Source organism: Sitophilus oryzae, unplaced genomic scaffold, assembly GCF_002938485.1.
Source record: "Sitophilus oryzae breed Bouriz unplaced genomic scaffold, Soryzae_2.0 scaffold_810_pilon_pilon, whole genome shotgun sequence".
In the NCBI taxonomy this organism is placed as follows: Eukaryota; Metazoa; Arthropoda; class Insecta; order Coleoptera; family Curculionidae; genus Sitophilus; species Sitophilus oryzae.
The window spans coordinates 2,577,057-2,604,584 of NW_022147429.1; the positions used below are offsets into that span (position 1 = coordinate 2,577,057).

The 27,528-nt window shown below is 34.0% G+C and overlaps 1 protein-coding gene across 1 annotated transcript in view; it reads left to right on the forward strand.

Annotated features, from left to right (window-relative positions):
* LOC115889083 (B1 protein-like) overlaps positions 1-27,528 on the forward strand; it is a 290,836-nt gene that overhangs the window by 153,218 nt on the left and 110,090 nt on the right. The window contains exon 4 of the mRNA XM_030908998.1: positions 718-733. Coding sequence (XP_030764858.1) covers positions 718-733 — 16 coding nt within the window. The remainder of the gene's footprint in view (positions 1-717; positions 734-27,528) is intronic.

Below are 27,528 nucleotides of genomic sequence, written 5' to 3' on the forward strand. Positions count from 1 at the left end.
TTCGCTGTCTTGAAGTTAAATCAAAAATTATTATAATATACTTACCCTTAAATTATAAAAACACTAATCACCAGGGGTGGATAGGCCATATGGGAAAACGGGACTCAACGGGAAGAAATCATTAGTTATGCAAACAATTGGAAAAGCTTAAAGAACACTTTGAACGAATTTTATTTATCTTATAACAACAATAACAATGTTAGTTAATAACAGTCATTTTATTTTTGTGGATTTGGGCCGGTTGTCTGTTATTTCCCGGGCCGATTTTCACTTCCCCATCCACCCCTGCTAATCACCCACGCACAGAGATACCCACCTGTTCAAAAACCTGCTTAAATTAAAATGTTCTTCGTCTTTCCTCTAACTACGTTTTCAATCGATTAGGTACTTAATACGCATCAGCTTCACAAGAAGTCACGTGACTTGGCATCATTTTTTACTAAATATATTACAGTAAATTCACACAAGTTTTGTGAATATGTCTAGAGACATGCAACTTTACTACAAGATTGTATTTCTGATTTAAATTTAATTTTTAAACTCACAAAACTCATTGTGAAAATAATATCGTTTAGTAATAATCATTTAATATTAAACTATTTTGCAAAATTACATTTTCTGTGAAACTATGCAAAAATTTCTTATTTTTACAAGTTTCTATTAAAAATACTCTAATTTGTCATTTTTTTTGTAAAATTAATTATATTTTTTTTTCAGTGCAGAATCGCTAACGGTAAGTCACATGCACAACGTTATGCTGGAAGTACACACTCGCCGAGGCGACCCGAGACGTGACAAAAAAAGACGGTCCTAACCCATAACAATGTACAAATCGTTAATTCTTTGTGGCGCATAGGGTCGCCTTTTCGAGTGTGTACTTGCACCATTAGATCTTGAGACTAAACGCGGACGACACATTCCATATGAAACAGCACTTCCTGTACAAAACGAAGGCACCCAAAGTGAATGCCTTCGCCCATCATCCAAACAAATGGATGCCTTCACCCACAGAAACTGAATGTAAGCTGATAACGGCGATCCAGGCTTAGAAATGGGGGTGAAGCAGCACGGGGCTCAAGCCACATCCACGCTGGGGCACTCTATGTGTAAGACAAATCAATCCTACTGGGGACACTTGTCCATGGGACATCCGTCCATAAGATAGTGGCACAGGAGAACACTACTAGGACCTTGAAAAATAGTCCATACCTTAGACACTTGTCCGTAAGACAATGTCCGTCCGTAAGACCCTAAGAACACGAAACTCTTGTTTAAAATCAAACACCGTCTAATAAACAAAATGAACCTACCTCGAAATACTTCCGCGGGCTCAATAAATAATAAACAGCATGTCCTTTCTTCCATGTGACATTCTGGAGGACAAAAGAAAAGGGACGCCAACGTGTCAGCAAAACACAAATACAAGTTGGGACATCCGTAACTCTACCCTAAAAATATTCAATAATAATATCGAATCTAAAACGATAATATCTCATCTTTACCTGTTGCTTTGAAATAGCAGCTGATTCAGATTATACAGCAAGATTTAAATAATCACCATTTCTAAAAGCTGGGATAAAGCAGAGCGTCAAAACAAAGTGAGGTTAAACACGGAGAGAGTTGACAGAAGCGACGTTGACAGCGCGCGCCTCCACAGAATAGTAACAGGGTTGTGTCGAACGATAACAGGGTTGGCGACTAGGCAACGTAAAAATTACGTGTCAAATAAACTATCCGGCCTGAACGAGAGGGAATCCGGTGATGATAGGCCACACATCATATATTATATATAAAAAAACATGTAACGAACTAAAAACGTTACAATTTATTGCATGCTTTTTTTAGAGGTAAGAAAATACATTTGCGTATCTCAGAGCCAGATGATTGGCCTGGTATGTCGGACTCAGGATTCAATACCGACTAAAAACCTCCTCTTTCTCCGGCTTCTGCAGTCCCCGCGGAAACCGCCGTTGAGCATTACTTCACAGGGAGAGGGTCTAGCTATTGGCGCTTCCTTCCATTAATTGAAGTAAATGCTTCCTCTAACCGTTCTTGCTGCTGGCTCATTTCCTCTCGTTGCCAAAGTATTGGTCGCGTTCCAGGATGGCTCTGAAGAAAGCTTCGCATCGATTAGTGTCTCTGGTTGAATTGCCTATTCGAGGACAATCTCCAGATGATTAAGCATTAAGTTGAAACGTGCGCACACAAAGGACACGTGCTCCGCGTCTTCAGGAACTCCTGGATAGGACGGGCACTCCGGGGAATCATCGAGTATAAAACGATGAAGATTTGCTCGGAAGCAACCATGTCCGGAGTTCCGGAGTTCATCTGTGTCAGGTAGTAGTTGATCTCACCATCTTTCCGATTCAGCCAAACATTCAACTGAGATAGTAAGACGGTACGTCCACCTACCCTTTGTTGCGGCCTCCTACTGTACCTGCCATCGGCATATGCTATGCTGCCGCTCTCCTCTTCTGAGTGCATCAGGGCTCAGTGCTGACGATCCTCTTCGTCGATAAAGGACTTGCCTTTCTTCGGCTAGAATTCCAATAAGAAGCTTCCAGCGATAACGCACACCGCATCCTCAGACACCGTGCAGAAGGCACTAGCTACTCTCAGGGCCCTCAGCCTATATACTGATGCGATTCTTCTCCGTGTTCCTTGTATTCTGAGGGCGTCAGCCCAAATATAAATTCTATAAGTCAGTACCGATGTGACTACTGACGACAGCAGTGACCTCCTAATTTGTTTCTGGCCTCCAACATTCGGCATCAGCCGTGATAGGCTAACTCTAACTACTGACGCTTTGGTACATACATGTTCCACTTGCTGCTTAAAATTTAGCCAGGCATCACTCCCAAATATCGAATGAAAGGCTGTGATGTGATCTCCTGCTCTCCGACTTCCAGTTTGATGGTTTCAACCTTCTTTGTACTGTTGATGAGCACTGCCTCTGTCTTATGTTTGGCCAGCTGCAGCTTCATTGCACTCTTCCACTGGTTAATCCTCCGGAAGGTGATGTCGAAGTCCAGATTAATATCTTCTAGATGCTTCGCAACAATCACCACGGCCACGTCATCTGCATACGCCACTAATTTGACATTTCCCGAAAGTACCAGGTTAGTAGTCCATCGTACATAAATCCACAAAAGCGGTCCCAAGACCGAACCCTTAGGCCTTTGGGCTTTTGTGTCGTATTTCAGGAGCCTAGATGAAAAGTAGCTTGCAATCATCCTACGCGGATTTATTGCATGCTCATTAGACATTTAAAGCTGATGTAATTGACGGACGAAGTTTTGTGCATATCTTGTAAAATGGAAGAAGAAACTCAGTTTCTTTTTTTTTCTTCCATTTGCAGTTACTGCAGATGGATTTTGGAATAAGTAATGATAAGTTATTAGCAAAGAAGCTACATGGGAGATTCAGTTTTCCAGTTATTATGTTATTTGAAAAGGGTTCGAGTAGAGAATGTAACCTCGATATAAGAAGAGAGCCACAATAGATCTGTACATGTCGCTGTGTAGTACTCAAATAGCCACCTCGAGGGGTGTCCCGCTTGGATAAAAAACTGTACGTGTACTGCCAAAATATAATTTTATTGTTAAGCGACTGCAATTGACTGTGAAGAAGACTGCCAAGGAAATGTGGAAATGTACATGTAATTCCAACAACCTCGACTCACCTTAAAAAATATAATCTAATTTAACGATAATCAAAGTTCAAAGTGATGTTTAACATCTTTTTTTTTTGCTGCTAAGATTCTACGGGGCCTACTTTGTTTAACCGGAATCCAAACAGCGGTCCTTGGCCATATAATGATCTATTGCCTACCGACTTGGCGAGTGTCTAAATCGACTGTTACTCGTGAACCCGCATGAGTGAGCAGTGTGTGCCAATAGATGTTACACTTTTGTACGTACACCCATCCATCCATTCGAAGTGTCTAACGTCGTTTAACTTCGGTGATCTATTGGGAACCGGTTTTGAGATGTAGCTGAAACATTCAATCTTAATAACTTTTTTAACAAGAATATTCAGTCTTAATAGCTTTTTTTATTAAGCATTTAAGTGTGAACTTGGCTATTATTATGATAACTATCAATATTTTTATTTTTTATTGTTTACTAATTTAAAAAAGGTAAATATATATTATTTTTGTCAAGGTCAGGCAGAATTATATATCATACTGTTGTGGTGTTGTGGTATTTGCGACAAGACCTATCCCAAAGTTTTTATTAGTGCTTATAATTTATGTTGCTTTTTTTAGTAAATTATGTAATATATAATTTCTATAATGTAAGTTAATAAACCATGTGAGAGAGAGATTAGCGGACATAAAATAAAATGTTCATATACACATTTTTCTAAAATTATGCATTCAGGATAAATATGTATTTTGCAAAAACTCATTAGTGGTATGTAACGTTAAAAATTTAACATAACTTATATTGAAAAAGGACAATCGTCGCACATATAATATCTATATCTAATTTTCGGTTATATATTTAATACAAGAATTGCATTAAATATTTGTTATTTATTTAATTGGGTATTTAATGCGTAAACACAAACGAACATCAATTAATCATCAATTATTTATTATCAAGAGAAGTTTCTTATGGCTATTTTTTTCTTAAGTTCTATTTTTTTAAAACTTTTTACGCTTACTTAATGACCACAAAAATCAAGATTAACTTTATCAAAGATATATAAGTCAATTACTCACAAAACACCAAAACACTTTACTTTTGCAGCGGACTCGCGTTTCGCTAACCATTAGCAGATGATGAAGAGTGAAAACAATCTGCTAAAACTGAGATTTAATAATTTGCTGATGATGCTAACATGGTTAGCTAAACGCGCGAAACACTACAAAAGTAAAGTGTTTTGGTGTATTATTGTGGTGAATTAGTGCTTTATTTTGCTGTTATAACACCAACTGTTGGGTTCCAACCCAACTGTTATGACCAAATTAGCAGAATAATAAAATTATCACTGATAGGATTCGGGTGAAATTTCATCATCTTTAAAAATGCAACTACGATTATAGAACTGCAAGTTTTCCAACATTTGAACATTGAGATAATAATGCGTACGAAGATTCCAAATAAGCGGGACCGCGCATTGCAGAAAGACAAATAATAAATAATAAGCAAAAAACATAATAAGCAATACCCAACCAGCAAAATGCGATATTATGGCCTATTAGGAGGGGGGGGGGGTTAATCCCGCGACTTAACAGATCTATTGGATGTTCCCCTTTCTTGAGTTATTACTTATAGTTATACAGTCTCAGAGCTTTGACAAAACCCAGTATCTGAGACGACTCCATAGAGGCCAGCTCTCCTCTCCATCTCCGAGATCAAAGTTTACGGCACGGAAAAGCTTTGATTTTTCTCGGTCGTAAGTTCTGAGAAACATTTTCGAGTGTCTTAGATCGTTGGAGGATTTCCATTCCAAGTTACGGATGGATGGTCTTCCAGATTCTTGAGTTCCGCTTTAAGGTGGATTCTCACTATATTTATGCGCACAACATGTAAATGAATAGGACAATGCACATTATCCGTTCCGTTTCCGTACTGTTTCCATGATTAAACAAGGTATACGGAACGGATATGGAACGGAAACGGAGTGTATAGTGAGAATCAACCTTTAAGCTGGTTTCCGCTCGGAAAGCAGAACGGTTCTGATCCAGTTAGTGGAGTGTTCGCTCCTTTTCTATCTAGATCGTTTGCTTTTTTATTGTCTTCTATATCCCTTGGAGAGCGGGCACCCAGAGTAGGAGGACTTTATTTTCTTTGCATAATTTGTTCAGTTTCTCTAGGCATTTTTTGACCTGAATTGATGGTTACTGAGTTGATCGCTTTTAGTGCTGCTTGACTGTCGGATAACATGTTTCGTCGATAGCATAGATTTCTGCCTGAAGGATGCTGGGGTAGGGGGTGCCCATTGGTTCGGAGTATTTAGTTTTCAGCCTACATACTCCAATCCCTGTCCCTGCTTTGGTTTTGGCAGCATCAGTATACTACGTTATGGTATTGGCAACATACTAAAGATCAAATGTTATCTCGTCCATTAAAACAACGCAATATTGTCTTTGGATAGGTAATATTGCGTTGCTTCAGTGTGCAAGACAATAATTAATTTTTAGCATGTTGTTAATAGACGATAATATCGCATGTTGCTTGATCCAGTGTGCAACCTAGCTTATATACCGGGTGCGTCTTAAACGTGGCTCACCCCTGTAACTTTTTTATTTTTTGGTTAAAAAACGAGATTTAGTATGTTATTATATGACATAAATTTGGATTGATTGACCTATTCAATTGTTTTCGGTCATTTCCTTTTTCATCGCAAATGACTACAACTTTTAATTTTTAAACGGCACCTTCGGTATTTTTTTACTTTATTCAATACAAAATAACACTCTGAATAGAATGATATATCATATGTCAACTTTTGAGATTTTCGCATATATGGTTTATTTGAAATTATAACTCGCGATTCGTAACGAAAATTTGACTCGAAATACCAAGTGTGTGGTATGAAATTATTCGTAAATAAATGCTTTTTAGAAATATGCGAATGAGCCACCCTCGTTCCATTTGAAAAAATTGAGATATGATTAAAAATGGGATATGAGCATTTTCTAACCAGCCAGGACAAGACACTAAAAACATTAGACAACCAAATTTATTTTTCCAAGGCTCCTTAATTAAGAATTAGTGTTTTTAACATAGCCATGACACTCTAGATTGAATTTTAAAATACAATTTTTTATTAAGCGAGAATGTTATAAGTTGACATATGATATGTCATTCTATTTAAAATGTCATTTTCTATCAAATAAAGTAAAAAAACACCGAGGGTGCCTTATAAAAATCAAAAATTGTAGTCATTTCCGGTGAAACAGGAAGTGACCAGAAACAATTGAATATGTCAATCAATCCTAATTTATGTCATATACTAACATACCAAATCTCCTTTTTTTCTGAAAAAATAAAAAAAGTTATAGAGGTGAGCCACTTTTGAGAGGCACCCGGTTTAAATATCTATGGCGCAATAAATACCTTGCACAACAGAGAGGGCGAGGTTTCCAGCTGTCCTGAATTTCCGAAAATATCCCGGATTTAAGTATGGTTGTCCCTAATCCCGGAAAAGCATTCTGCTATCACGGAAAGAGAAAATCCAATTATAAAATAATATGTTATAAAGTACCTACACAAAATGAAAAATACACACTTATGCTTAATGTTAATATGATTCCATCACATTTTTCGGTTTAGCTTCGTCAGTTTATAACTAATTATTTACCTATACATTTATGTTATTTTGGTAATTATGTATAACCATACTCTGTTTTACGAGTCAGGTAAGGATTTCGACAGACGAGGATAGAAAAAAAGACAAATGACGATCATAACCAATCCATTTATTTCATTAAAAAAAGTTTTTAATATTTTTAAGTTAACTATGGCTAGGTTTATACCGGATCTCAAAAGTGACTCACCCCTATAACTTTTTTATTTTTTTTGAGATAAATAAACGAGATTTGGTATGTTAGTGTATGACATAAATTAGGATTGACTGACGTATTCAATTGCTTTTGGTCACTTCCTGTTTCATCGGAAATGACTATACCTTTTGATTTTCAAATGGCATCCTCGGTATTTTTTTTTACATTGTTCGATAGAAAATGACATTCTGAATAGAATGACATATCATATGTCATCTTTTGACATTCTCATCAGTCTCGTCAGTCAACTTTCTCATTCTAAAAAAATAGTGTTTTAAAATTCAATCTGGAGTACCATGACTATGTTAAAAACACTAATTCTTAATCAAGGAGCCTTGGAAAAATAAATTTGTTCGTCTAATGTTTTCAGTGTCTATTCCTGGCCAGTTAGAAAATGCTCAAACCGTATTTTTAATCATATCTCAATTTTTTCAAATGAAACGAGGGTGTCTCATTGGCATATTTGGAAAGAGCATTTTTTTACGAATAGGTTTATACCAGACACTTGGTATTATATTTATATGTCATTCTATTCATATTTTTTTTCATCGATTTTCTATCGAATAAAGTAAAAAAAATACCGAAGGTACCATTTAAAAATCAAAAGTTGTAGATGAAACAAGAAGTGACCAAAAACAATTGAATACATCAATCAATCATAATTTATGTCATATAATAACATACCAAATCCCGTTTTTTTAAATGAAATAATAAAAAAGTTATAGGGGGTGAGCCACTTTTGAGACGCACCCGGTATTTAAATCCGTCATGCGTGGTCTCTTGTTTTTAACCAGTTTTATTGGGTTTATTTCAAAAATGACAGATCATGTTTCAATATTATTGGAGCAACGGAACGACGAATATAATAATAAATGCGCGAAGTTTCTTGAAGTGACTATGTGGTGTTTTGTTTAACACAGACCGTATTTTTTAATAAAGTAAGTCGATTAAATTTTTTCACTTGTCGCTAAAATTTTAAATATACAGGGTGGTCCGAACTGTATTCCGGAAACTTCGCCAGCATATTCTGCAGATAAAAATAAGTAAAAAAGTTCATATGTCCTAAAAAGCTTAGTACAAGTAGGAGTCATATTGACATGAAAATCAAATTTCTCATGTCAAAAAACTTCTAGACACCAATTTTCATTCAATTATTGACGTTACCTCATAAATTATTTGGAAAAAATCGCAATAAAAATGAAACTTCTACACCCTGTATTTCCGAAACTAAGCATTTTAGGACATACATTTATACGAACTTTTTTACTTAGTAGATACAATTGGAATCGATAGCAAGAATTAATAAGGGTGGTCCGAACTGTATTCCGGAAACTTCAGCAACATATTCTGCAGATAAAAATAAGTAAAAAAGTTCGTATAAATGTATGTCCTAAAATGCTTAGTTTTGGAGATACAGGGTGTAGAAGTGTCATTTTTATTGCGATTTTTTCCAAATAATTTATGGGGTAACGTCAATAATTGAATGAAAATTGGTGTTTAGAAGTTTTTTGACATGAGAAATTTGATTTTCATGTCAATTTGACTAACACTTGTACTAAGCTTTTTAGGACATATGAACTTTTTTACTTATTTTTATCTGCAGAATATGTTGCTGAAGTTTCCGGAATACAGTTCGGGCCACCCTTATTAATTCTTGCTATCGATTCCAATTGTATCTACCAACTTATTTCTGCGTAAAATAAAATAACTAACTACTTCGAAATTAAAATGACGGACATATCGCTATCAAGGATTTTTCCGTTGGACAGACTATATAGTCCAAAGTATGGATAGTCCAAAGTATATGGACTATACCTTCGTTTATATGTTGCCCTGTTTGTGCTTGTGGCAATAAAACATGTTTTGACTATAATTTGTTTTAATTTAGTTTCCACACACTATTCCCGTAAATGTAGAATTGAACGAGGTAGTGATGTGTATTGTTTAGAGCGTCACGTCGCCTGTTTTTTGGCTCCCGATTTTGCCCTCCTGAAATTTAGCTTTAAAAATCTGGCAACCCTAAGAGAGGGACAAAAGTCTATTGAATGAAAAAAAAAACAGAAACGAGAGCTAAGAAGCCTGATTAGGGACAGAATTAAATGTCTAAACTGATAATGGACAGATCACCTAGTGGGAAGAGCTATCGGAATATGAAACAGCAAAGACATAGGGTACTGAGAGATATAATATGACCCAGCAGTCGCCTTAATCTATGATGGGAATACGTGATTAGTAACAAGAATGATCAAAATAGAAACACCAAAACAACAAAACACATATAATTAAGGTTTGAATAACATTGAATATAATATAGAAATTATAGTTGTTTAACATTTTCACGTATTTTCCAGGTAGCTCAAAGTACAAAATAATTTTCCACAATACAATTAATTAAATTAAATAATGGAAGAATTTTAAAAAGAATCACTACTAAATACACCATTGTTTATTATATGAAATCAAAAACTGTTTACCTCTTTCGACTTTTTTATTTGTGAAAAATATTGTGTTACAAATGAGAACAAAACCGCGAATTTCGAATGTTCTAATTAAAAATAATACAATACAAACTTCCTGCTGTGCGGTTAATAAATAAGTGACGCTGATATGGAATCCTAATAAGCTTTATATTAAATTTCGAGTTATAATTGAGTGGATGCCGAAAGGTAGCGAATTAACCGATGCCGCTAATTAAATGTTATCCCCTGAATAATCTCCAATTAGCACAAGCTTCATGCTGCTTGCTTTGACTAAGCAGTTCTGAGCCTAAATGCAAATTCGGTCAAGGACAGGGAGATTAGTGGTAAATAAATAGAATTTATAATAATAGTAATTAAAATTTAAAATTATAAAAAACAGGTAGCTGAATCTCTGTTAGTAGAATTGGTAGACAGTCAGCACATCACGATCAATATTATTACACTAAAAATAGTAGATAAATACATATGAAGGGTGTAAAAATAAATCACATAAGCTAACCAAAGGTACATTTGAAGATGTAGAATCTAGATCGGATCTTATTTTGAGGGAAAAGCCATAATTGCATTCAAAAGTTAGATTAAATATTTACAATGCCGAGGAAAAATACCGAACACAGGAGGTTATTGATTTTGATATGAATGACAGGAAAATAGCTTAAGAGGGTAGTTATTGGAAAGGGGGTACCACAAGGTTCAATATTGGGTCCGCTTCTTTACATACTGTAAACAAATGAGGTACCCCACATTATTCAGGAACAAACAGTATTATCAGGGCCGTCTTTATACTGTTGGCCGCCTGGAGCAAGCCCGAAAAATTGCCCCCTCTCCCCTACAGACAATCGTTTTTTTATTAGTGCGAAGTTTGATCCGAAGAATCAGGTGTGAAAAAAAAAATTATGAAAGTAGTGCCACAGATGGTAAGAAATATTATCAAACGCTTTCCGAAAACAAAGGAAATAAATATTGCAAGATTTTCAGAATTAGCATTTAAATTTTGTATTTAAAAGGAGCATCACATTGTACCTAACAAGAATAAAAAAACATTATAAGGTACATTAGCCAAACTAACACCTAAAACTAGGTAATATAAATTATTATAAATTATTAACAAAACAAAATTTGTAATAAATACCTAGACATAATCCTGAGAGACAAAATTCCTAACATGGACAAAACTAAAAATTTTTTCTTGCTATTTTCAAGTCTGAAATAAAATCGTTGTTTAGACTGTTCGCTATTTCGTGCTCAATAGATATTAAAGATAATCCGCTTAATCGTTCTTGTGTCATACTTGATCTCAGGTAATTCTCAATTATTTTAAGTTTAGATAAAACTTCTCTCTCCGATTGCCACTGAAACCGGCAGCGTTAATAAGATTCTTATGGAGATGTAAATATTTGGAAAGTTTCCAATCAAATCGTGAATTTTTAAATATTTTAGTGTTTGTTTTGGACAACTTAAGTTTTCGGCATTATCTGGTGGTATTAGAGCAATTAGAGCTAATCTCATCCCGAAGCTCTAGGCCATTAATATATGTTTGTCTCCGTCCGTTAAATAGAGATGAAGATCCATATAATGCTTTGTTATTTCCTCTCGTTGATATTCCTGAGAACTGTGAAGTCGTATAAAAACGAAAAATAGTCCAAGTGAGCTTTTGACAACCTTTCCTGGAGAGCCTCATGGATTGTATCCAGGACAACAAAGAAAAAAATCGATTTTAAACTTTTCCTGTGGATCTAAAATTGGCTCACCCACTGATTCATATAAAAACGGTAGTTTTTTTCTGGGACGAGCTCTAATGTCATTAGTAAAAACTGCTTCAATTTCCAGCTCTCCTGCCAGCTCTGCAGCATCCACTAATAGTTCTCTAAAATGGCCGTCAGTCCTTATTTTGGCAAAATAGTCGTCGATAGCTTTTAGGGCTTTTGTTGACTCAATGATGTCGAGTTTCTCATTCTGAAGCAGTTTACTAGTTGTATTTATAGTGTTGGAAATTTCGTATTTCGTATAAATGACCATTTTTCCAAAATGTAGTATTGACGTACCGAATTTGGTCAAGATGTACCGAATTCAATGCAATTGTACCGAAACGGCCGCCCTCAAATTTGGCCGCCTGGAGCAACTGCTCCTCTGCTCGACCCCTCAGGACGGCCCTGGTATTGGTGCAAATGGTGCCTTTCACTCTCAACCAAAGTCCCCTAAGCTGTGTCAAATTTTTCGAAGTATTTTCACTCTATTGGACTATCTCTCAATGCATCCAAAACAGAGTGTGTGCTATTTAGCAATCGATACTCAATCCCCTTTATTCTCCAGCAATGGAGAATGAGGAAATAGCAAGAGGAAAGCAACGAGCAAGAAGCAGTCAATAGCAATGTTCAGTCAATAGCGTTTGATTTATTGGTTTTCGATAGACATTTACGTTGGCAGTTAGATTTTTGTTGAATATAACGTGCTTACAGTTATTTTTCTTACATATATTACTAATATTATTTTTATTTTTCAAACGTTTATCTGTAATTGTACTAGGTACATTTTCTGTACAGGGTTTTCCATTTTAGTTGAAATCATACGGTATCTCCGTTATTAGTGAAGATATAAAGGGTGCGGTTTTTTAAGTATAATTTTATGTTGTTGTAGTGTGTCTACTAATAGATTTGATTCTTTATTATTTCTATTATATTATTATTTTTATAAAAGATTTAATTTTAATGTTACTAGGTATTTATTTTTGTTGAAATATGCAGTTATTTTTCTTTAAATTTTTTACTGACATTGTTTCCATACCATTTTTTGTTTCTTTTTGTATTGTACAATAAGGAAATAAATAAGGCATTATTTATTTATTTATTTATTTACATAATGAATATTTGAGCTTTATCAATAATTTATAATAACATAAATTATTGATAAAGCTCAAATATTCAAAAGCAATAAATGCAATAATTTTTGGTTTCAATTTGTACCCAAACATGTTTAGGACTAAAAAAACAAAAAAAATCTAAAACATTTCTATGTTCATATAAACTCAAATTTGTACAAATTCCCTCAAACTCATAAATTAAATTGAAATTGTTCGAATTATTGATCAAAAACTGATAAAATTATTGTGCATTGAAGTTTGACGATGAATATCGGTTATACGGTATTCAAATCGACTAATCATAAGAAACCATTTTTGTAGAGCAGTGAATTTCCTTCAAAACCGTGATTTGCGTGTAACATAATGATTTTTGTTAACGAGTTATAAAATTCATGAAAAAAAGAAATCTGCCTTACAGGGGTGGATGGGCCATATGGGAAAACGAGAAAATTCCCGGTGGGCCGGTGGGCCGGTCCCGATCAGAGCTCAAAAAAAGATTGGATTAGCAAAATTTAAAGGTTAATCTTCTAACTAAAGTGACTTAAGATCCTTAGTGACTCCATAACTAACTAATCAATTTGCATGAGTATAATCGTCAGTGCTTTTAAACATAAACACCAATTTGTAAAATAACTAGTAGTGGGAACTATCGAATGAATACTATCGAAACATTCGATAGTTGCAATTCATTCGAATAATTCGATAGCTAGTAAGAAAACATTCGTCGAAAACTATTCGAATAAAAATATCGAATAGATGCGTCATCTGCCTTGAAATATATTAATTCGGCAACAAAAACCATTCATTTATAAAATGCATTCATTTGTAAAATTAATAAATGAATTTTCGTCAGTCAGGATCGATTATAATAAAATATAAACTGGATTTTAGTTGTCGCCCGGCGACGTAGGTTTCTTTCCTAGAAACCCGACAGCGGTCGGCGGTCGGTGGCAATGGTATGAAAAAAGCCGGCATCTTTGATTTTGAGTCAGATAAAGATAAGGACACATTATTTTTTTTATTGAGGTGCTAGTATTTACACAGAAAATACATTACGAACGGCGCTGTTGCCGTATATTCGTATTAGTTGGTATTAGCGAAGAATATTATTCTTTGGTATTATAGTTAGTTAGGGATAGTATGACTATATATTTTGCATTTTTTTTTATTAATATTCTGTTGTTACACTGCAATAATACTTTTTATTTTGGATGTAGGAAAATGATTTTTAATGTTTTTAAGCAAAACAGGTTTAATAAATAATAATAACAGTAATAATTTGATATACCTATTAACACCAAAATTTAAAATCATTTAATATAAACATTTTTTTAAGTAGTAGCAAAATATAAACAACAAATTAGAAGTCAAAATTATTTATATTAGATCCTATTTAAAAATAATATAGTCTTTAATTTTTTTGTGGCAACGTTGGTTTATTAAATAATAATAATTACAGAACTAATTTGTTATATTAACAACAAATTTTAAAATCATGAAATATAAACATTTATTAATTTTCTAAGCATGCAGTGTAATAGAAGAAAAATATAAATAAAAAATTAGGAATCAAAATTATATAATATGTATATTACTTTTTATTACTTTGTATTAGTATTTAAAAATAATATTTGCTTTTACTGGCATTTACTTTAAAAAATAAATGAAATATTTCTTCGCAAAAATCTACATGTAAGAGAATTAACATAAACAAAATACAAATATCGTTAACTTTTTTTAAATTGGCACGTGTAAAACTTTAATCAATCAATTTAATTTTCTCATCCCAAAATTTGAGTTTGATAACAATTTACTTAACCACATTACCACATTACTTATATATGATTATTAAGTTCAACTGATTCATATTACTAAAACATCTAAAATACAAATACATATGTATTTTTAAAATTAATTTAAGTTCACCTCCTCTCTCTTAAAAATTGTTACTTCTCAAAATTTCCCATTAAAAAATAGACTATGTACCGTATAAAATTAAATAATTGAATGATCGAAAAATCACACAAATTTTCGGAAAAATTTTGACCACCTGCACACGTACACAATCGTCAATTTAAAAAAAAACACTACTACTTTAGTATTTTAAATATTTTAATAAACGCAAAAATAGCACAGTATTTGGAAGGCAAGTTATAAAAATTTGAAGAACTAATAATGCACTGACGCAGACAAAAATCAAACGAATACTAAATTTCATTTATCAAAAGCATTCGATAGTCGTGGCTAACGATAACCATTTAGTCGCATGGCGAGGTTGTCACATATGCTTTAGTATACAAATGAATGAATGATTTTATTCGAATGAAACCATTCGATAGTTGAAATCATTCATTCAGTAACCATTCGATAGTCTAATTCATTCGATAGTTCCCATCGCTAAAAATAACCATTGTAAAATGTCTTTCTCTGGGGCACATATAATTTGAAGAATCATCTGTTGTTTGTTCGGTTTGAAAATCTTTATTATACAAGGCGAGTCTATAAAGCAAATATTTTCAGGGCTGGTAGATCTCAATAAAATAAATATAATATATAATCTTTACCGAGTTTCAAATAAGTCCAGTCGAGTTAATAAAGTTTTTGAAATTAAAAAAAAAAATAGATTTATTTTAAAAAAAAATCAGCCACCTCAGTTTTTCGGTATTTGCATCTCTTTTAGTGCCGCAATATTAGAAATTAAGAAACTATACCGTGGAAAAATTTAAAGTGAACAGGAAGTTCTAAAAAGTTTTCTAAAATATACAGGAAAATTTAAAAGAAAATGCTCGATTTTTAACATCTTTTTTTGTAAAAAAACTCATAGACCTGTTCCTGGGGTCGAAATATACCACCCCTGAAAATGTTTCCACTTATCTAAGACTCACCCTGAATAGTTTTACCCACTATTCTTTTATTAATAACTAATAAATATGACTGACTTGCAGCAAAAAATAGAATGAATAGCATTAGGTAAATTTAAATAGTCTCGATATAAATGTATACTAAGAATACGGTAGCGTAGATTGACAACTGGGGGCCTCGATGAAACATTTTTCGACCTCCCCTTTGTAAAAAGGTAGCCGAGTTTGACGCGAACTCCTTGGTTGATGGAGAAAACATATCTATGCTTGGTTTGAATTGGGGACGGACTAAAAGCCAAGTCTGAGAATTAAAAACCAAGTCTAAATTGTTGTTTAAAATGTTGCCAAAATGAATTTGCTAAAAATTACTGATATAGCAGAGAGGAGTTGAATAAGATTTAAACTAAATTAGATAATAAAATATTAATGTCCCGAAATTTCAAATATTCTTATTACGTAACACGACTGTAACATAGCATTATATCAGAACACATTTATATCCACTGCCTAGGTATTGCCTAGGTTTTTTTCTAGGTATACACGACAAGGCTTGTTTGAGTCATGGCATTATCATACAAGATGCCAAATGTAGAAAAATATAGAGGAAAAGTTTCGTGATAAGAACTATATTATAACATCATAATAACCTAAAAAATGCTGCAGTTTTAATGACGACCGTGGTTCATTCAGTTAAAAACACGTATACACGACGAGGCTGCTGCTGTAGCAGAAAAAAGATAATTTCTTTCAACAATGTGTAAGAAAGTATATACCTGAAAAGCTAAAAGTAATGTATTTCACAGAGGATTGGATCAGCTGAACTGAATGAATCAGGAAGTCTTAAAGTTTCTCAAAATCGTAGCCTATTCAAGATTAGTTATCGATAATAGAAATAAAGCAGTAGAATCCTGTAAAACTGAGCCATTCTGTAGTAAATATTTTGATGTCCGACCCCATACTGGTCTCTACGAAAATTTCGATCAAGACAATTTAATTTTTTTTAAACCCGGAGGCAAAAGAGCTTTTTCGCACAAGCGAAAAACACCCTTACTCTTATATTAATAAATAAGATATGTTTTCTCGGTATGGTCATTTTGTTTTTGTGGATTTGGGCCGGTTGCCTGTTTTCCCGGGTCGGTTTCCACTTCCCCATCCACCCCTGCTGGCTTAAAATAACCAAACATCAACTTTTAATAACTTTCGAACAGTGAAATTTACAAAAAAATGTACGAGACCTTTTTTTAGACAATTTCCTACAAATATTTTCTACGAGATATGCTTTCCAAATGGTAGACACCGAGATATGAATTTTTCTTTCTAATAATAAGGAAAAAAAAACAGAAAACTGAAAAGCGGAGGATCTTCCTATTAAAATTATGAGCCCATACTTGGTACTTGGAGAGAATTTTTCATGTGTCTACCAACCTTTTTTTTCACAATATAAAGTGAAACAAAATAGTCGATTTTTATTACCCACCTCAATATTTCAAAACCAAAGCAGGCACAGGGATAGGAGTATTTGGGCCAAAAACTAAATACTCCGAACGAATGGGTACTTACCCAAATCTCATTCAAGTCGGAAAAATGGTTGTTAAATTATTGTAAAAAATGTATTTATTTTTTCAAAGTTAACGAACAAACGACGCACTTTCGTATAGAAATAAATTGTGTCCAATGAACTAATTTTGATTCCAAAAATACCTAGCAGTTTTATGTCCAGATAATATTGGGAGACCCTATATAATACAGGGTGAGTCTTAAATAAGTGCAAATATTTTCAGGGGTGGTATATTTCGACCCCAGGAACACGTCTATGAGGTTTATTTCGCAAAAAAAAAGATGCTGAAAATCGTGCATTTTCTTTTCAATTTTCCTGTATATTTTTCGAAAACTTTTTAGAAGTGCCTGTTCACCGCAAATTTTCCCACGGTATAATTTCTTAATCACTGATATTACCATAGTTACAGCTACTCTATGGTTACGGCACTAAAAGGGATGCAAATACAGAAAAAAGCCGGTGGCTCTCAAAAATTTTCCAAAAAAAATCATTAAATTTTAATCATTAAATTATTTTTTTTTAATTTTCAAACTTAAATAACTCGGTTATTTTGAACTTATTTGAAAAATGATAAAGAGAAAATATGTGCACTTATTGAACGCTCACCCAATACGCTACATACAATAATTTCTTCTAAATCTGTGAAGATATACTTAGTTTATTTTTGTTATTTTAAAAGTTTCAAATAATACTTTGCTCAATTGCCTACAGGAAGAGAATGTTTTAAAACTTTTTTTGCACTGGTAATATTTTTATACACTTTCATTCGGCTTAAACGATGCTTGAAGCTTTTAACCTTAAAAGCTTTGTATATTAACCGACGGTTTTGCATTAACCTAAATTCCGAATTTTTAAATTCAAATGCCGATGGCAACCCCAAAATAATATAACGAACCGTTCGTGTCAATGGTGTGCTATAAAATTTTAAATGAGGAAAGTAATTTTCGGACAATTTGCCTATCTCTAACGTCATCCGAATCTTTTTTTTAACGTTTTGATTCGAAGTTTATTAAGGTTTATAAAAGTAAACATTACTAAAAACATAATTAACTTTTTACTTATATTTTCACATTCTGATAACTATTCAAATCATCATCATCATCATTCTCAGCTTATTCATCCATTTCCAATTATGGTTCCAATTTCCAATCATAGCCTCCCTCACATGTTTAGATACTCTCTTTGTAGTTGGGCCCATTGTTGGCTATACGGGCCCAAGTTATCCCTACTGATCTCCTAATATCATAGTCCCATCTCAGTCTTCCTGTAGATCTCGGGGGGCCCGGGTCGCATTTCCATATCTATCACATGCTATCGCGAATCAAGCAGAATCCTTCTGTTTCTGATAAGGATATATATGAAATGGGTCAGGTTCTACACCTTAAATACCCCGATGATATTGCCTATACGATTTCTTCTCAATTACTCTCCTTCAGGCAATGTTTCCGAAATAATTTATATGAAATTAATGCCATTTTTGAACTCACTGAATTTATTTTAATTAAAAACCTTTCATCGTCTTCTAGTTTCAGCGAGATTTTAGCAGCGTGTCATATTTTTCTCACCATACCTGTTTCTGTGGCCTCGGCTGAAAGATCTTTTTCCAAATTAAAGCTTGTCAAAAATTATATTTATTATTGTATTATATTATATTTAAGAAATACTATGGGCGAAAAACGGTTATCAGCTTTGGCAATTATTTCAATAGAAAATGAAGTTGCCCGTACATTAGACATTGGTAATATTGTGTCAACTTTCGCCCACAGGGGGATACAGAAATTTATTTTAGGGGGGGCCTAAAATAAAAAGTAATATAGAATATGCTTTTAGGACGCCATTTTTAACAGAAAAGCCTAATATTTAACATAATTTACAGATATTAGGGGGGCCCGGGCCCCATGGCCCCCCCCTCTTTATCCACCACTGTTCGCCCATGCTAAAGCAAGGAAAAAAGAATTTTAACATGTTCATGTTCCTATTTACATTGTTTATTTTAATTTAGTTAGTTTTCTTGTTGTTTTTGTTTTATTTTTATTTATTTGATATTTTATATGTTTTGGGTAACATATTCTGTGTTGCAGTAATAAATAATACTGTATAAAAATGAATTTAATAATGTTATTTCTAACCTAAAATATGAGTGCATATTATTCAGATTAGTATATAAGTATTGAAATATGTACATAGGTGTAATAGGGGGCCCGGTAAAATTTTTGCACACAGGCCCGTGAGTCTGTTGTTACGCCACTGGATCTGTCAATTTCTCGTGAGTACCATGTTGCAATTTTTGTGGTCCATCTGTTACCCTTGCAACTTGCATTGCCCATTGCCACTTAAGGGATTTGATTCTATGGATGACATCTATTACCTGGGTCTTTTATCGTATCCACTCTATTCTTCTACGGTCTCTCTTGGTTATTCCGTTATGTCCGTTTTAAGAGTCCAGGTTTCATGCATAGGTTATAACTGGTAGTACACATTGGTCGAATGTTTTTTTCTTTAGATAAAGTGGCATTCTAGATTTGAATATGATTGAGTTTCTTCTAATAATAATATAGAATATTAACGCTAACTTAATTCTTCGATTGATTTCTGGTAGTAGAGATACCGAACTGTGTATTAGTTGTCCTAAATATATGTATTCTTCTATTATTTCTAGTTTTATGTTATTTGAATGTCTTTTCTAGTAGTTCGTTGTACGTTGTACATTACTTAGTTTTTGTTAAATTCATTTTGAGACCTACTTTATTGCTGGCTGGTATTTAGTTCGTTAATTTGTGTTTGTTGTTCTTCAGGACTATTAGGACTATGCCATTAGCGAATCTTAGATGGTTATTCACCTCCTATTTGTAATCATTTGTTGGTCCAGTCAGAAGATTTCCTCTAGTGTTGCGTGTTGCTGTAAACAGCTTCGTGGATATCGCGTCTCACTGTCTTACTCCTTTGCCAGTTGGGAACTCTGGAATTGTTTTATATATCATTACTCTTGCTGTGGCTTCTTTAGCGTGTTTTTTATTCTGTTGTTTATAATTTTTCTTAATATCTGTGTTTTATGTTACGGGTAGTAGGCTTATTGGTAGTAGGTTTTAATCATTTTTTTGGTCCAATCAGAAGATTTCTTCTAGTGTTGCTGTAAACAGCTTTGGAGATATCGCGTCTCACTGTCGTACTTCTTTGCCAGTTGGGAACTCTGGAATTGTTTTATATATCATTACTCTTGCTTTGGCTTCTTTGTAGATATCGACGAGAGTTTCTATGTGAGGCCTGTCAATACCTTGATTCGCTGGGCTTCTATTATTGCCTTCGGATATGTCGAGTCGAAAGCCTTCTCAAAGTCTATAAAGGCTATGGCTAGTGAAAATTCGTATTCTTTTGTTCGGCTTAGAGTTTCATTATAATATTATCATTAAGCGTATGTATGTAATTAATCGTGCTGAAGCCGCTTCGAAAGCCTGCTTGTTCTCGTGGTTTTGCAGTGTCTAGCGTGTTTTTTATTCTCTTGTTTATAATTTTTGTTAATATCTGTGTTTTATGTTACGGGTAGTAGGTTTACTGTTCAAATAATTCATAATATTTTTTCGAATAAAAATGTCTAATAAAATGTCTTATTTTTGCAGTTTTCTAGTCTAGATTATTTAATATATCGACTCGGTGAGAATCATGGCCTTATTCGTTATGAGCTTTCTAAAAATATTAATTATACTTTTCGTTTCAACTATGATATTTTAAAAACTGATGTGTTAATTCTCTTAGGGGAGGCACTACTTTTTTTGCTTCCATGCACTGCACGCCGCTGGTTCGAGTTGTCCACCCGCCGGCAATTTTCCATATTAAATTTGGATATTTTTCAATGAAATTTGCTGATTAATTTGTGTTGACAGCTGGTCATTAATTTTAAATTTCCAGAAACTCGATTAAAGAAAAATTGGCGCTCGAGTGACAATGATTGATAATATTTAAAATCAACACAATTAATTTTTTAAATCAAGCTAATGTATTTGTTACAGGAAATATCCGAACTAAGACATTTTAGTTTGGCCTATAGGACATACTAAAAGTTCCTATCGTTGTTAGGAACAATTTTTTCAAAGCAAATTTTCTAGGCTGTACCGGTATGGCCTGATACTTGGTTAGAACAAACTATGATGCCCTATTTTGTGTTAGGAAATATCATATTTAACAATGTAATTTGAAAAAAGTTGTACCAGAAGACTAGAAGTAACTCTGTTTTCAAATTTAAAAAATAGAATTATGACGTTAAGTTAGTATTGAAACATACGAGATTTTAAGAAAACTACTGTATATAAATGAGATCAAAGTTACATTTCACGTACGCGCACCGTGACCAGAGCTGCACGCATCGACCAAAGAAAAATATTGTTTGCGTTACTTTCGATGAAGGTGTGCACACTAGCCAGAGCCGCACGAATCGCATCGACGAAAATGCGGCCAGCATTGTTGGGCCAGAATGATTGTCGGTAAATGCGGCTAGTGCTGCTAACGTCACACGCAATTCCTTCCACTCTACGTAGCGTAGGTAGCCGAAGAGGAGATTAGAAATTCAATATGCTAAGAAAGTTCGCAAATTTTTCATGGCTCATAATGAAATATTGAAAAATTTTTAGTTCATCCTCAATTAAATATGGAAATAATGTGGATTTTTGCCAATATTGTGAACCTATAACTTTCGATTCTTTCTCGTGATTTCTTCTTCTTCTATTAGCAAGGAGCTGATAATTATTTCTTGTTCGTTGTCATTTATTGTCGAGAAATATTAAAAAACACGCTTATCACCGCAGACAGGACTCCGGAAGCGACTGATGAGAAATTCGATTGGCAAATACGGGTGTAGTAGGGGCAAAAAGAAACAAAATAGCGAATAATGCCGCGTTCGGTACGGCTCAGTGTGCGCGACAAGAAAAAAAAGTGCGATTCGTGCGGCGCGTGCGGCGAGTGCGTCTCTGGTCAATGTGCGCGTACCTTAAACCTCAATATAAACCAAATTTCGATATCTATAATATTTTTACCTAAAAAAGAATACAATATATTGTAAATATTTGGGAATAACGAATTTTCTCGATTTATTTTTTATTTTTTCTTACTCTATTTGAAAAGATATAACTACAAATTTTACATTCCGTTTGCTACTTTTTCTATGCTACAAGTTAATGTTTTAGATTTTAATTACATTCTAGGTTTGGAACCTTGTTGGTGATACAACACAAAAATAAACACTAAAATTATATATGCTAACATGGTAAGCGTCTCGCTAACTATGTTAGCATCATCACCAGATAATCATCATCATTAAATTTCAGCTATTAGATTTTAAATCTGATGTTTCGCCTCTGAGATGTCATCAGATACTTACTAATTACTAATTTTGAAAATAGGAACTTGGATCATAATTTTTTTGTTAAACTTATAACTTTGCAGATACCACTGGGCGCGCATTTTGCTACCATGTTAGCATGATCGGCAGATTATCATCATCATTACTAGTAAGTAGATTTCAGTGTGATTCAAGGGATCGATTTCGAAACATGATGTTGTAGGGTTCAACAACATGAAACTTTTTCAAAATTAACCATCTTTAAAGTATCACCTCTGGTTACGAGATCCCTGTAGTGCATTTTTATATGAGACACCATATATGTTTAGGAAAATGCCTAATTCAGAAAAAGTAATATACATTTTGAAAATGTTCGATATGTCCTGTAGTGGCTTATAAAAAATATGATTACCTTATTTAAGGTGATGTCAATATAGTAAACTCAACAAAACATAAATTCTAACCAACAAACAACTCTACATAAATATATGAAATGAAAATAAAAAGATGTAATGTAAAATACGATGTCGGTTAGCAACAGCATTTTTATATTTGTCCTTAAACTTAGTTGTATGTAAATTAATACATTCAATATTATGGTTTTGCTTCATCAATACAATGCAAATATTATTATTTTAAAATCTTATCACACAAATTTAGAAATATATAGATTTAAATAAAATAAAAGTAAAAGAGGAGCCGGGTATTCCTGCAATGAAACAGAAAACGATGTAAAATTAATTTGATCTGTAATTAGTATTTTAGAACTATGGTTTACGATAGTAAAAGCCATGGAATGTTTTTATACTATAATATAAATAAATTGAACGGAATATTTACCGAAATATTTTAAACAAATCTCGGTCAAGATTAAACGTCCCAAGTCCAAACTAGTGTCCTGTGACACATAGGTAACAGTTCATAAATTAGTACTTTAAATATAAAGAGAAATAATGAGTTTGGGAATCACGTATCATTTAGTTGCATTTAATTATTATAAATAGTATTATAAAATGGTTATGAGCCATAGAAAATGTATGTGAAAATTGTTGTTTGGCAATGATCTTTGATCTAAATGTAGGGCATATCTGATAGGTTATAAATAATAGAACTCAGATAATATTGTACCAAAGAATTTTATTAAATTATTTAATGTATCAAACCAGAATGAATAACAATATTTTTCATTGAATAGGGACCAGAAATTATACTTTAACAACTCAAAAATCGTAGTGAATGAACCGGTAATCTCTACACGAAAAAAAATAAAAGAGGCTCTTTTAATCCAATAAATATAAATAAATGTATTAAGCTCCATACTCACAATTCATTGATGCGATTCGTCGATGCGATTCGTCGATGCGATTCGTCAATGCGTCGATGCGATGAGTTGTGCGACAGATTGGTTTGGCAAAACGCCGGTTTTTGAGCGAAACAACAAAAAAATATCACTAACATAATTCAATGTTTAAATATTTTTATGTTTACATATATGCATTTTACAAAGTTCTTATTTATAAAATGCATATATTTAAAAATGAAATTCCTGATTAAACAATATGCTTCCTGGTTTCTGTTTTTTGGGATCGTTTTCATCGCTTGCTAAAAAATACATTTAGCTATTCCGAACGAATATCAATATAAGCGATAGATAACAGAGTAATTAATGCAATTTTCGTGTGTACTACTACAATTTAATACTATTTCTATGTGCACTATGTGCGCATATTTGAAATGAAATTTCTTACTAACTAAACTTTTAACTACATTAAATTGAAGAATTTGAAGGATTTATATTTTTTATGAGTGCCTCTTATAAACTTCAAAAAAATAGAGTTAATATAAAACCGTATACTATTCCACCTTTATAATCTTATAATAGTTTTTAATTTATATTAAAAACGACACTGACAAACGTCTCTGACTAATTGCTACTAACCAACAACTTGTTTTGTGTGGTCTGTGGTTCTTTTTTTCTTTAAATGTTTTGTTCATTATTCACGTTTGGGATTTATTTTTAAATTAATGTTAATCGTTAGACAAGTAGTAAACTCAGAATATGTATTTCTTTTGCATAATCAAAAGTGTCACTCTATATTTTACATAACCAAATTGTCACTCTAAATCGCTGTTTGTCATTATGATCACTTCAGGTCAGATGTCACTTGTCTTGTCATTATTCAATTCATTACTCGAATTTTCAGAATTTGTAAAAGTTTCATCTTAAAATAAAATTTTAATCAATCACAATTTTTCTCCGTCATTTACCGGATTAGTAATATATAAATTACAGTTCAGTTACATACTATTAATTAATTAAAGTTATTTACAGTAATTTCATTAAATTATACGAATATTCTCGTTGAGTATGTATATTTCCTTTGATGGTTCATCCGACAACCGACATTCCGCCGTACTGGTGTACAACACATCGCATAGACACATTGGCGCATTATTGACGCGTATTGAATCGCATCGACGAACCGCATCAACGAATATATACCAACCAAGCTAGACAACCATCCAAATCAAAGTCAAAACCATAATGCTACCAAAATTAAAAAAACAGTTTTTCTAAGAGCTTGTTGACCAGGAATCTTGGACCCTGTGTCCGAATTTGTCATATAAAGACAGACAGTATAAGTTACTTAAAAAGCCAATATTTATCTAAACTCTTAAAGAATGACAATATTGATCTAGTTGCTATTCAGGAAACATATTGCCAATCAGATGAACAACTGCAAAAAAGGGGGAAAATACCCGGCTACGACCTACTCGGAGCAACCTATCACCAACCTACGTCAGACATGACATCGAAAACGCTTCTTTAATAAACACCTCTACTTAAAAAGGGAATTCATATCGTCGTAACGAAAATTGGAGACATCACAGTATCCAATATCTAAAAACCACCCGCTACAGCTTGGCCAGACTCAGTTATCCAAACTCAACCCCACCCAGCAGTATACGTAGGTGATTTCAACAGCTACCACGAACAATGGAAATACAGAAACTGTGACGCTAACGGAGAAGCGTTAGTAAAATGGGCTGAAGATGAAAACCTTAATCTCGTCTTTGATGCAAAAGATCGTTTCACATTCAAGTTTGCAGCGTGGAGACGGAAATACAATCCTGACGTGTGCTTCGCGTCAATCAGTAGCAATAACTATGCACCCCTATCGATCCATCGACAGGTTCTCTGTGACTTCCCGCACAGCCAGCATCACCCAGTCATAATAGAAACGGGCACCCAAATCCCAATAATCACGTCCACACCTCTACCAAGGTGGAACTTTGGAAAAGCTAACTGACGGTTTTCTAAAGATCTAGATAAATGCCTAGGCTGCATCCCACCACAGAGTAAAAACTACACCCGATTTGTGGGAGCAATCAAGGACACCGCTAAAAAGTGTATCCCAAGAGACTTTCGTAAGGAATACATTCCTGGATGGTCACAAAATAGCGACGAGCTTTATCAAAACTTCCTCGAAATCGGTGATCAAGAAATAGCAGATGAACTTCTGCCTTGATGCAGCAAGACAACAAAAGTGGACAGAAACCGTAGAAAGCTTGAATTTCCAAACCTCAAGCAGATCCGCATGGTCGCTTCTTAGAAGACGTCCAGAGCACCAAAGGACAAAGGTCACACAATAAAAGTTAAACCAGAATTTAAACACCTAAAAACCTCAGTGAAAAAAACGGAATATTTTCGACCTTTTACAGCAGATGAAATCTTCACAGCAATTCAAGATCTTAAGCCCGGAAAGGCTCTCGGATTTGATAACATCAGTCCTAAATTTCTAATACACTGCGAAAAATTTGCGATCAAATGGCTGGCTGAATTTTTCACCGACATACTTCGAACTGGAAATCTACTCAAAGAATTCAAAAGATCCAACATCATAGCTATTTTGAAACCAGGCAAACCAGTGGAGTCACCTAAAAGCTACAGACCAATAGCACTGCACATGCTATCTGTAAGTTACAAACTGCTCGAACGTCGCATATAAAACAGAATAAGCCAAAAAATCTTTGACAAAGTCCCAATAGAACAGGCCGAAACGAAGTTGTGTTGATCAATTTCTTTCGCTTACCACACACATAGAAGCAGGGTTTCATAGAAAATTCTGCATATGATTCCGTGCAAAGTAACAGCACGACTGCTTGACAACATGCTGAACTACAGAATATTCCAAGTCGTAATGGGATCTGACAAAAGCTCTCCAAAGAAACTTAAAAACGGTCTACCTCAAGGAGCGGTGCTCGCGCCGCTTTTGTTCAACGTATACATCTCAGATATGCCCGAAACCAGGTCAAGAAAACATGGGTATGCCGACGACTGAGGACTTACTATAAGATGCGGCTCATTCGAAGAAGCAGAGGAAATTTTGACGGCTGATCTCGAGAAGTTAGGGGAAGATTTCCGGAAATGGAGACTCCAACCAAACGTTAGCAAAACAGAAGTATCGTGCTTTCACCTGAATAACAAACTTGTAAATAGGGAACTTAGTGTCCAGTTTGGAAACACTACTCTCGAACATAATAAAAACCCAAAGTACCTAGGTGTTACACTCGATAGAACACTTTCGTTTAAAGAGCACTTATCAAAAACAGCAGAGAAGCTGAAAACAAGAAACAACATAATACAAAAATTGTGCGGAACATCTTGGGGTGCTTCATCATCTACTCTACGCTCGTCAGCTCTGGGTCTCGTCTACTCAGCTGCCGAATACTGTGCTCCGGTATGTCTTAACAGCACACATGTCCACAAAATAGACGCATAGCTCAATAATACAATGAGAATGGCTCAATAATACAATGAGAATGGTCGCTGGCACACCCACAGAATGGCTTCCAGTACTGAGTCACATCCCACGCCCAAGTCTGCGTCACATAAACGCTCTTCACAGAGAGTTTAACA